General features: G+C 39.2%; 1 protein-coding gene across 4 annotated transcripts in view; it reads right to left on the bottom strand.

The window, feature by feature from the left end:
* nbas (NBAS subunit of NRZ tethering complex) overlaps positions 1 to 13,082 on the bottom strand; it is a 377,838-nt gene that overhangs the window by 232,629 nt on the left and 132,127 nt on the right. For 2 of the 4 annotated variants that reach the window (XM_061929010.2, XM_061929012.2), the window contains exons 27-33: positions 12,412 to 12,474; positions 12,159 to 12,281; positions 11,949 to 12,051; positions 11,083 to 11,160; positions 10,861 to 11,015; positions 7,773 to 7,885; positions 1,255 to 1,383 (exon numbers count right to left, since the gene is read on the bottom strand). In XM_061929010.2, the coding sequence (XP_061784994.2) occupies positions 1,255 to 1,383; positions 7,773 to 7,885; positions 10,861 to 11,015; positions 11,083 to 11,160; positions 11,949 to 12,051; positions 12,159 to 12,281; positions 12,412 to 12,474 (764 nt within the window). The remainder of the gene's footprint in view (positions 1 to 1,254; positions 1,384 to 7,772; positions 7,886 to 10,860; positions 11,016 to 11,082; positions 11,161 to 11,948; positions 12,052 to 12,158; positions 12,282 to 12,411; positions 12,475 to 13,082) is intronic. The other 2 variants (XM_061929011.2, XM_061929013.2) reach the window with 1 other exon arrangement.

Below are 13,082 nucleotides of genomic sequence, written 5' to 3'. Positions count from 1 at the left end.
TATACACAAAAAACGTACATAAACACACGCACACTAACAGGCACACACAGGATCACGGTCAAAAAAGGCGGATTGTTCATGCATGATAATACCAATCCCTACTGTTTACTGCTGTGCTATCTTCTAACAGACATTTCCGCCATGTTTGATCGAGGCAATAATGCTGACAGCTGATCACCGTGGTCGAACTCAAATTAATCGCAATCATCGATCTACCTAAAAAGGTTATTATACCTTTGCAATCCCTCCAAAATTCAGCGGCACGTGTCATGACAAAGACCAGAAGGCGGGCTCACATTACACCAGGTTTGAAATCACTGCATTGGCTCCCCGTGTGTTTCAGGATCAATTTTAAGGTTCTTCTTATGGTTAATAAATGTTTTTATGGTATTGGGCCTTCTTATCTTTCAGATTTGTTTTTACCCTGTGAGCCTCCGGCACTCATCTTCTAATTATTCCAAAAGTCAGGACACAAAGTCATGGGATGGCATCTTTCCACCATTATGACCCCCGTCTATGGAACAGCTTGCCTGAGGACCTCAGGGCTGCGGAAAACGTTCATGTTTTTAAGAGCAGGCTTAAGACCCACCTTTTTGATTTGGCTTTTACCTGGTATTAATTATTTTAACCTGTATTTTATTCTTTATCTCTACTCATGGTTCTTACTATTTTACAAGTTTTATTATTTTAATTTTCCAACGTTCCTCAGATGAGCCATCTGCCTCAAGGGTTATCGGCTGTTCTTGTGGGGGCAGGTTGAGATCTCACGTACTGTTACAACCATGCAAAATTTCAATCAACACTATGACCAAAACCAAACTTCATTAAAAAATATACGTTTTTAAGAAAAAAAGCCATGTTTCTGCAAACAAGACTGGCCGTTGATGCACAGAAGCTTTTGTGCTCTTTCCTTCAGTCAGCACAAAATAATTCTAAATTAGAGTATGATAATTAGCCCCTCCTCTCAGACTAAAACCTCCTTACTTAAGCCTTTCCATAAAGCGGAGGTAGGAAGCCAACCATCCTCCAGGCTTTTTGTGGCGGCGGCGCTGAAGTGATACCTGCATGAAAAATTTACCGCCGCGGTCTCAGAGGTACGAACCCTTCAGAAGCTGCAGTTATTTATTTAAAAATATGTTTATGCCTCTTCTCATCTCCCGCTGCCTGTGGTGGTGAGCGGCGTTGCAAACAAAATGCCACCAGGATCCTTTGGCCCTCGAAGGAAGTTCAAATAAATCAAATGCAACGCTTTACCGCCTGTGTTGGTACCTGCCACTCGCAGCAGAGAAGCCAGACTCAGTAGAGTGTTGGACTGCTTGTAGGCGGTGGAGCAGTGGGCGATGCACTCCTCGATGAGAGACAGACGGTCTGAGCGCAGACGCACTGCAGGGGCAAGAGGAAGAGGAAGAGGGCGTTGAACTTAGTGTCAGGAATGTAACATAGTGAAGAGTAATGTCTCTGTTACCACTTAAGATACACCTGCACTATCAAACTAGAGCCCAAAAAGGAGCTGTATTCCTTCACAAAGATACTAACAGCCACTGAGGGCAGTTTCTGGTATTTTTATTATGTAGACAAATCCCTCAGTATGTTCAGTTCAGTGCAAAAAGATGTGCGGGTACTGTATACGCAGATGCGTATAATATTGTCGGCAATAATTATATACAGTGTACAAATTATATACATGTTCACATACAGTCCAGGCCAAAGGTTTGGACACACCTTCTCATTTCAATGCGTTGTCTTTATTTTCATGACTATTTACATTGTAAATTGTCACTGAAGGCATCAAAACTATGACACCTGTGAAGTGAAACCCTTTCAGGTGACTACCTCTTGAAGCTCATTGAGAGAATGCCAAGAGTGTGCAAAACAGTGATCAGAGCAAAGGGTGGCTGTTTTGAAGAACCTAGAATATAAAACACGTTTTCAGTTATTTCACCTTTTTTTGTTTTCAGTTATTTCACCTTTTTTTGTTAAGTACATAACTCCACATGTGTTCATTCATAGATTTGATGCCTCCAGTAACAATCTACAATGTAAATAGTCATGAAAATAAAGAAAACGCATTGAATGAGTGAAGTGAAGTGAAGTGAATTACATTTATATAGCGCTTTTTCTCAAGTGACTCAAAGCGCTTTACATTGTGAAACCCAATATCTAAGTTAAATTTAAACCAGTGTGGGTGGCACTGGGAGCAGGTGGGTAAAGTGTCTTGCCCAAGGACACAACGGTAGTGACTAGGATGGCGGAAGCGGGGATCCAAACTTTTGGCCTGTTCTGTATATATGATGTGGCCGGTGAATGTATGAATCTTCAATAAAAATTATGCTACAAAACAAAAAAAGGTTTAGAAATCATTACATGCATTAGCAGAAGTCAAAAGTTTGGAGTGTTTCTCATGCTGTTGAATGCAAAAGCTGTTGATACAATAAATACAAATCAATGTAAACAAAGAATTATATTACCATGTTTGCTAATAACCCCTTTGCTATTTGTGGTTTAACTGTACTTACTGTAACACAACAGTTGCTCCAAATTAAGAACATTGTTTTAAAATATATATTTAAAAAAAAAGACCATATGAAAAAGCGCCCTCTTTGAAATGGGTACCTCCCACATTCGAATTAATAAGGTACCAATTCCCGGTACCTGGGAATTGATTCCGATACTCAACCGTGTCAATTTTCTAAAATTGTGTGTGTGTTCATGTGTTGATGAACAATAATCTATTTAATAATAAAATCAATATTTTTATTTATCATTTACCTGTGAGCTGATAAGGATAACTGCTGTCCAGTTGTTATATCTTGGTTTGTTACACTTCTAAGCCTCATTTGCATGTAGTAGGCTTTGACATTGTTTTAATTGTAACGGGCACCTTTGTTGTGGTTAGTTGTATGCCAAGTTTGTTGAAATCACCATGTAAAACAGCTAATGCTAATCAGTAGCACGTCTATGGCAAATACAATGTACAAACCCCGTTTCCATATGAGTTGGGAAATTGTGTTAGATGTAAATATAAACGGAATACAATGATTTGCAAATCATTTTCAACCCGTATTCAGTTGAATATGCTACAAAGACAACATATTTGATGTTCAAACTGATAAACATTTTTTTTTTGCAAATAATCATTAACTTTAGAATTTGATGCCAGCAACACGTGACAAAGAAGTTGGGAAAGGTGGCAATAAATACTGATAAAGTTGAGGAATGCTCATCAAACACTTATTTGGAACATCCCACGGGTGTGCAGGCTAATTGGGAACATGTGGGTGCCATGATTGGGTATAAAAACAGCTTCCCAAAAAATGCTCAGTCTTTCACAAGAAAGGATGGGGCGAGGTACACCCCTTTCTCCACAACTGCGTGAGCAAATAGCCAAACAGTTTAAGAACAACGTTTATCAAAGTGCAATTGCAAGAAATTTAGGGATTTCACCATCTACGGTCCATAATATCATCAAAATGTTCAGAGAATCTGGAGAAATCACTCCACATAAGCGGCATGGCCGGAAACCAACATTGAATGACCGTGACCTTCGATCCCTCAGACGGCACTGTATCACAAACCGACATCAATCTCTAAAGGATATCACCACATGGGCTCAGGAACACTTCAGAAAACCACTGTCACTAAATACAGTTGGTCGCTACATCTGTAAGTGCAAGTTAAAACTCTCCTATGCAAGGCGAAAACCGTTTATCAACAACATCCAGAAACGCCGCTGGCTTCTCTGGGCCCGAGATCATCTAAGATGGACTCATGCAAAGTGGAAAAGTGTTCTGTGGTCTGACGAGTCCACATTTCAAATTGTTTTTGGAAATATTCGACATCATGTCATCCGGACCAAAGGGGAAGCGAACCATCCAGACTGTTATCGACGCAAAGTTCAAAAGCCAGCATCTGTGATGGTATGGGGGTGCATTAGTGCCCAAGGCATGGGTAACTTACACATCTGTGAAGGCACCATTAATGCTAAAAGGTACATACAGGTTTTGGAACAACATATGCTGCCATCTAAGCCCCGTCTTTTTCATGCTTATTTCAGCAAGACAATGCCAAGCCACATTCAGCACGTGTTACAACAGCGTGGCTTCGTAAAAAAAGAGTGTGGGTACTTTCCTGTCCCGCCTGCAGTCCAGACCTGTCTCCCATCGAAAATGTGTGGCGCATTATGAAGCGTAAAATACGACAGCGGAGACCCCGGACTGTTGAACGACTGAAGCTCTACATAAAACAAGAATGGGAAAGAATTCCACTTTCAAAGCTTCAACAATTAGTTTCCTCAGTTCACAATCGTTTATTGAGTGTTGTTAAAAAAAAGGTGATGTAAACAGTGGTGAACATACCCTTTCCCAACTACTTTGGCATGTGTTGCAGCCATGAAATTCTAAGTTAATTATTATTTGCAAAAAATAAAATAAAGTTTATGAGTTTGAACATCAAATATCTTGTCTTAGTAGTGCATTCAATTGAATATGGGTTGAAAAGGATTTGCGAATCATTGTATTCCGTTTATATTTACATCTAACACGATTTCCCAACTCATATGGAAACAGGGTTTGTATATTAGCATAGAGCTAAGAAGTAGAGCCTTACTTTAAATCTGAGTGTTTTCAGGCATACTTATACATAAACTTGCATGATTACCTAAAGGAATTTTAATGAACTTGTTTGCCCGTCAAGTGATAGAGTCGGCAGAATCTGCAACCAGAAGTGACGTCACTTACAACAAAGGTATCGAAATATGGCACTGTTTGATTTTAGTGAATCGATACCAGGTAGTACCGACGGAATTCAGTACCTAAAAAAGTACAAAATTAGAGTACCAACCCCTACGCCCTCCCTAAGCCTTCACTCCTCTGTGTTATCTTCGAGCGAATACAAAAAAGAAATCTGGGAAAAGAGCTGATCTATTATCAAAGCCTTTCATTTCTTAAATTCTTAAATACATTATTTTGTGAATACTGTACACACGTCCTTGAAGGAGTGCAGGCGAACAGAAAGTACAATAGTGTGGCTCTCAGCTGTATTAATCGCATACCAACAACCTTTTCTTTAGCTTTTAGGATGTCTAAGAAAAAGAGGAAAATGTGTTTTATTGCAAGTCTGTCACTGTGCTCGATGCCGGCAGCTCAGTTTGATGAGGGCACTGGAGGTGGGGGAATGGGGCGGAGGTAGGGTCCTGGGAGAAAAACAAGGTCTTGGTTCAAAGGGGAGGCTCATTCCAGCCTTACTTTAACGCTGGCGAGTGGCTGTTTACTGATGGAGCAGAAAGACGTGAGCTGTACTGTGGTTTGCACTTGCCGCACAGCTGTGAGACCACGCTAACGCACTTCAAAAACCGATGTTTATGACATCTAAGTGAGCTTAAAGGAGAACTGCACTATTCTGGATTTTTGCCTATCATTCCAAATCCCTTCATAAAACAGGAACACATTTTTTTCTTTTTTATGCATTCTAAGTCGTAAAATACAGCATATACAAGGTGGCTAACAATGCACTATTCCGCACATAAATCCTTCTAAAAAAAATGTTTAAAAACCCCGCCAACTATACTCCATCTACATCTCGTTACTCAAATATTAATCAAGTATTAGCGATATTGTTATTATAAGCACTAACGCAGACAAAAATATTTAGTGGCGGCATGATCACAGAGGGCCGGTGAGCGGGTGAATCGCCATTGAGCTTGTTAAAGTTAATTCTAGATAGAAAAAGGTTGTGGCCATTAACCGAGAAGTTGGTCAACTTGACATTCAACTTTATAACTAGAGATCGCGAGAAAGACAGGAAAAAAAACCTCCCGGTGCATTATGATTCATTCTTCATCTCAACTTGAGGTGATTGTTTTATGATGTTCATAGTTTGCATTTCTTGTTTAGCACTAATATTGCTACATGATGCTTTGATTGATCTGTTTTTAACACATAGCTTTCATAACTTGTAGCTCATATCTTTATATTCAGATTCATCATATAAGGTTCTGGATCATCATTTGTAGTCTTTGATGGCTCCCATGAAGTTTGTCATGCTTGAATGACCAAAATACGTTGTTACATTTTATTATTGAATGTATCTGGTACTACATGACACATTTACAGCATCCCATATAAAATGTTGATGAAGGTCTTTTTGAGGTTTTTAACTCCCTTTGGCTCCATTGTTAGCTGACTTTTGCTAACGATTATGAGTTAGAATGCATGTGTCGTGAATAATGAGCAAAATTCCAAAAAAAAAAAGCAGTTCCTCCTTAACTCTCAAATCATTGTAAAAATACCTTAGATTGAGATTTTTTTTTTTTAAAGTGTTATATTTACTGTATCAAACAACATCGATTCTGTTAGGTAATATAAATACACTAAAATCTGAGCTACTGGATATTACTTAATATAAAGCATTATAGTCAGATTTGAACAACAACATCATGCTCGGTTGGCATATTCGCTAAAGAAAAACTAAGTGTTTAAACAGCCCCCACGTCTGGAGCTGAGCTGACTGCCGGACAGCAGCTTTATTTCAAGATGTGTAGCAAAGCCTGCCTTTTTATTATTTTTTATTTTTTTTTACACAGCTGTCTTCCGTAAATTGATAGTCATCAAAAGTGGCGCAAACAAGTGACGGACATCCGAGAGTTTAAATGACATCATTGTCTAATTTGCATAGTTGACCATGAGGCATGTTAATATATTTTTATGGACGCTGTAGGAAAGACATAAAGGGAACAAAAAATCTGTTTACAAATACAAATAAAATACAAATAAACACTGATCTCTCCTGATATGTCGTTTTTTTTTTCTGGCAGACGATGGGGGCCTCATTCATAAGTATTGCTACGTACAAAAAAGTTGTGTTAGCAGGGCTGAAATGTGTGTAAGTAACTTTCACTGCAAACGTACGTAATTATAGAACAATTATATTCAGAAAAGGCTGCATATTTCTACACAGTCTTTCAACCACTTGTAGAGCTCACGCAAAGTTTTTCAGACATGGGATTCAGCGACACCCTATGTATCATCATCAAACAAGGCTCATATTCACATGAAAAAAAACATATGCATTGTGATATACCTGATAACACATCATTTACAATGTATAAGCATTCCTCTAATTCTGGATATACTGTATATTTATTAGTTAGAGCCTAAATATCAAAATATAGAGCTGTATTAAAATAGTTTAATTGTACGTGCACTTATGGTGGGTCATTGAAGCATTTATTATTTTGATCAGTTTCAAGTTTTATTTTATTCACAATACCATAGAACAATTACAATAGTAGTGAATATCATTTAAGGATGGTGGTAAGTGAAAGGGTCCCCCAAATGAGCTAGAAGAAGCTTTTGGCAGGGGGTCCAGAGGACAGTATGTACATGGAATGCTGAAACATGGTGGCAAGCACAAAAAACGCTATATGATAAACACAAAATAATAGTACTAATACTAAAGCAAGCATACACATACATACATACATTCATTCAACCATGCAAAACCGAACAGTAGTCTACCCCACATGAGGCATTAGAGATAGGTGGTTAATAGGTAAGATTTCAGTTTCTTTTTGAAGTTGGAGAATGAATACAGCATCCTGAGGCTCTCATCAAGCCAGTTCCAAATATTTGGTCCCCTGCATACAACACTTCGAGCAGTACAAGCCAGTAGACGATGTTTACCTGATATCAGATCTAAGTTACGAGTGTTGTGGGCATGCTGGGGATGATAGATAGGAACCAAGCTACATCATTTTTAATTGAGTGAGTGGTTACCTTGCAGAGGCAGGACGTTAACACTGAAGTCCTCCAGCTGGCTGATGGCGCTGATGAGGTCCAGCTCATCTTGGACGGCCGGAGGACAGTCGGTGATTAGCTGGAGACACGCCCTGAGGAACACCACTAACACTTAGCTAATGGGACGCTTCATTATGGTCAAACCAATTGTTATTCAAGCGTATTACCATTCAGTAATACGCCAGCACGTCACTTTGCTTATTTATGAAACACTCCACTCTGTGTCTGGATATAAAATTCATACGCTCTTGTTTGATATTCATCACATAATTACACAGACATGAATACAGAGGAGATTGAGGGAGAAGACAGGGGAAAGAAACCAAATGATTAAAAGCCCAAAACCCACATGAAACAACAGCTTATTGCTTCTATTGAGAAGAGAACTGACGTCAGCGGCAGTAAGTAATGTGGGTGCTTGAGGACAACTAGCCCTTGTTCAGTGATGACACAGTCTGTTTGCTGGACATAGAAAAACAAACTATTTGCTAACAGAAAGTCAAAGTAAACTGTTTTTTTTGCAAAGCACACAAAGTCACTGCCTTTAAAAGCCAGGAACCAAAGACCGTGCAGACATTACGACTAAATTTAATGACTTTGTTGGTTCAGAATGTGCAGTTTTTGCACAGTATAACAGCTGCTATATGGCTCAAGTGTGACCGCATTCTATACTGCAGGCTATTTTCATCGCGGTCCTATCTGCTGGATCTGGAGGGTCAATGCCCCACTTGACCCAAATGCAAGCAGGCCGTAGGAGGCAAAAAAACAAGGCAACAACACAATTCCTTAATCTGCAGCATCTCTCCAAAAACACATTGGTTTATAATTAGAGCATTTAGGGTAATCCTGCTAACCAGCATCTAGTGATTGAAACATAACCTCCTTTTTCCCCCATCTTGGCAGAGGTAAGAAAGAAAACTAATTGAGGTCAACTCAGGCTTGCTAACAGGGCTGTAACCAGGATTTGACAAATACCGAGGTAAAAAATCGGTGATGCAAGAGGAGCTTTGAAAGGCTGAATTCATGGCTATTCCAGCACCATATAAATATTACCTTGAGCAACACAATTAACCATACCCTTTTTAATTACTATGCTAAAGTTAAGCGTATTAAACCATCATTAAAGTTTAAGTTAAAGTACCAATGATTGTCACACACACACTAAGTGTAGTGAGAGTATCCTCTGCATTTGACCTATCACCCTCAACCCCTGGAAGGTGAGGGGAGCAGTGGGCAGCAGTTTGGTGATTTAACCCCCAATTCCAATCCTTGATGCTGAGTGCCAAGCACTGAGTACTGATCTCAGGGCGGACACTCTAACCACTAGGCCACTGAGCAGGTATTTAAACTCTGACATGGATTTGAACTCACAACCTTCTGCTTTAAAGTGCATGTCCTTGTCACGCATGCCACGAGGGCCACCGGAAACGACAGGAGAAATTTATTTTAAAATTCTAATTGCGTCAGAGCAAGTCATGTCCAGGAATACGACATGCGCTTCTTCACACAGAACACCACCACCTCACGGATAGCAAAACTCTACGCACAGCCTGTGTTCTGCATGTAAGGCGGGGCGGCACCTGACTGACATGAGAGTATTACACTGACAGCTTTCCACGTCAATTTCATTCAGGTGAAACCAACATTAGTAACATCAGTACAATTTAATGTTAATGTTCACATTTTGGATCAGATGATGTTTAAAGTAAAAGTGGATTTCATTATTTTACGTTGCTGTCTGGAGTTGTAGCGGATTCAGCTGTATGACCAAAGATCGTATATTGAGAGAGAATGATCTACCGCAAGGTGATGTACAGCGCACACAATGTCCCACACAAAGTGTATTTGCAGTCAGTCATATCATCTTCTTCTTGTCACTTAAAAAATACAGAGGACATGACCTCGGCCAATGGTAGTTACAGCCATGCTTGCTAATACCATACTGACCTGAATATATATATATCTGAAAAAAGTCTCCTATTCGGAGCTTTTCTTCCTGTCACTCAAGGCAAAATTGGGCAAATTAGCAAATAACCAAATTAAGATGCTAATTTTAAGATATTGGTGATAAATGAGCCATAAACTGTTTGAACAGATACAAAATATAATTTTCCTTTTCATTGATTTTAACATTTAAAAAATGTAGTATTTTCTTGCAAATTAATCTTGTAAAAGGGGGTCCTATATTCAGGGTTGGCTCATAATTGGGTCAACATGGTGCATCACTATACCGTATTATCCGGACCATAGGGCGCACCGGATTATAAGGTGCACTGTCGATGAATGGTCTATTTCCCATCTGTTTTCATATATAAGACGCACCGGATTATAGGGCGCACTAAAAGAGTAATATTATTATTATTATTTTTCTAAATGTAAAACACTTCCTTGTGGTCTACATAACATGTAATGGTGGTTCTTTGGTCAAAATGTTGCATGGATTATGTTTTACAGATCATCTTCAAGCCGCTTTCTGACAGTCGCTTCAGCATGCGCCGTTTTGTGGGCGGTCTTATTTACGTGGCTCACCTTTGGCAGCGTCTTTTCTGCGTCATCTTTGTTGTAGCGGTGTAGCGTGCAAGAACGGGAGTGGAAGACGTGTCAAAGGATGGAGCTAACTGTTTTAATGACATTCAGACTTTACTTCAATCAAACACGGAGCAGCATCTCCTCAACCGGAAACAACAAGGACGGAAATGTGTCCCGTGAAAAAACGTCCGACCGGAACTCTCTAATAACCAAAGTTCCTTGGGTGAATAATGTAAACTCACTAGACTGGTATGTTTTAGCGCTTTCATGGAGAGTTTACTGACAGATATAAGTAAGAACTTTACACTACTTTATATCAGAAATGGCAACAATGGAGGATGAATGTCCCATAACAAGAAGATCGAGAAAAAGAAGAAGCTTATCGACTACGGTGTTGGCACGGACTACAAAGGCTACTTCTCCATTCAGAACAGAAGGTGAGGTAAGACAATTTCACTCCTCTGAGGTCTAATTCAAATATTCTATACTATATCTTCCATAGATTTGTCATTAGCATGCATTGGTTGTGGTTCTTTACCTGGCAAGGCCCATGCAGGAGTCTGTCAGCGTGGTGGAGGAGTTGAAGTACTCTCTCGCGGCAGCCAGCACCAGCTCCACGCTACTGTCGTAGGCCACTTTCATGGCAAAGCCTTTACCGCGGAAGGACAGGCTGACGGGCACATCTTGGCTGACCTGGAAGAGCCGATAGATGGGAGTCTTTAAAATATTCTCTAAGGTAAAAAGTGTTGCATTGAAGTACCTTGGAGCAGTGCATCAACTGTCCGGCAAGGCGCACGTTCTCCAGCCGGCTCGAGCACAGCAGGGACTGAACAAAGATCTGCAGCAATCATTAAAAATGTGTTCATGTAATGAGATGTAATTTACCTCAATGTAATGTAATGTAATTTGCCAAACGGCCTACAAGAACAACGTGTTAACGTGTAAAAATCCTTATAGAGTATACTTTATATACTATTCATTTCTACATGACAAAAAAGTTCCCTTATGTTGTAAATACATTATTTTTTTAAAGAAACACAAAGCAGCACCATTTTTATAGCAATTCCACTTTCAATGTGATGTACTGGTATCAAAAACTTCATTTTGCCTAACCCTGCATTTCCCATAGGAATTAATGAATGTATATTACTTGATGTTACTTGATCCATTCTGGGGTCAAATTATGGTCATCACGAAAACCATTCTACTTAAAACTGTCACACTTAACTGCCATATAACTGTGTGAAAAAAGTCAACCTGTGACTATTACAACTTTAAATTAAATATACTGTACATATGCTGTATATACTGTAGAGTGTCATCAGTGCCACTTTGGCAATATTATACTTAGCAACCAGGACATATGTGCTGCGTTCCTTTGTGGCAAAAAGTTGCCTCGTGGTGGCAGCACAAAAACATATTTTGAGGCTTTTGTTACCAATAACAACATCTTTTTTCAATTACTTTGGGTAAACATGTGCTTAAAAGACCATATAATGCAATCTAATTTAATATAATCTAATGTAATCAATGTATTGAAAATCTAATTTCATAAATATCATTGTCAGATTAAATTAAATTAAATTAAATTATCAAAGGAAAGGTTTATTCTTTCCTTATTATTACCTGGTGGCAGGTCTCAGCTTTTAAACAGACATAGACGTTCTGCTGCATATCCAGCAGATCCTGCAGCAGACCTCTCCACACAGTCTCGCCCACTGGAGGGTTCCTGACCATAAAGCACCACGAAATAATATTCATCACACTTCATTTCACACTACCTGAGGTTTAGTGTTATGTTCAAGAGCACGTGTGTGTCTATGTGTATGTTCTTACTTGCGTCCCGTGTGCCGACACAGTTTGACCATGAGCTCGTGGGCTTCCTCTTCGCTGTTCTGACTGTTCCTCACGTAGGAGATGGGCTTCTGTAGGCCATGTTTCTCCAGCACCTCCGCCACACTGAAACCACACATCATATATAAACAATACATTCCCTTCAGATCAAACTATCTTATTCTAATCTTTCAGAGCTTGAGGGGGATGAAGGAGGAGTAGATGGAAGACCATTAGGAGGACAGTGGGACTCTACCTGAGGTGTTTCTCAAGTTTGTCCACCTGATCATGCAAGGAAGTGGTGACGTCAGTCTGAGACCTGCAGAAAAAAAGAAAAACACTTATTTGTATTCAATGTATTTGCGCTTTGAAAACATGCTAACATGGAACAAAAATATATTTAAAGTGGTGGCCGTGTTTGTCAAATTGTACACATGTACACTTGTCAGTCACCTAAAGGTCTGTACCAAATATGGTGGTGATTCAGCAAAACACTCTAAAATTACAGTGGGTTTTGTAAAGTTGTGTGAGAAATTTCCAGTCAATCCCACATATGGGTTTTAATTACAGCGCCTAAGTGTTTGATTCATTTATCAGAAAAATAACAGCAAAAGCAACACAGTAGGGTTGTTTGTTGCAACAAAAGTTCACGCTTTTTGCAGTTGACAGGGTGTCCAATTTCTTTTTAACCCAGAACTTTTCTGCAGCTCTAAATGTTTCCATATTTTGTCAACTTTATCCAAAAATAGGTTGAATGCATCTTGTCTCAAAATTTGAGGAAAATAGTCCATCATTACAGTGAAAAAATAATTTGGAAAACGTTAAAAAAATAAATAAATCATGTAATGTTCTTAAACAATTCAATAGCTAAATTAAAAAAGTTCCAATGGCATTGAGCAGCGACAAATACATACAATCATAACAAAA

This window comes from Nerophis lumbriciformis, linkage group LG34, assembly GCF_033978685.3.
Source record: "Nerophis lumbriciformis linkage group LG34, RoL_Nlum_v2.1, whole genome shotgun sequence".
Lineage (NCBI taxonomy): Eukaryota > Metazoa > Chordata > Actinopteri > Syngnathiformes > Syngnathidae > Nerophis > Nerophis lumbriciformis.
This window is presented reverse-complemented; position numbering and strand designations above follow the sequence as displayed.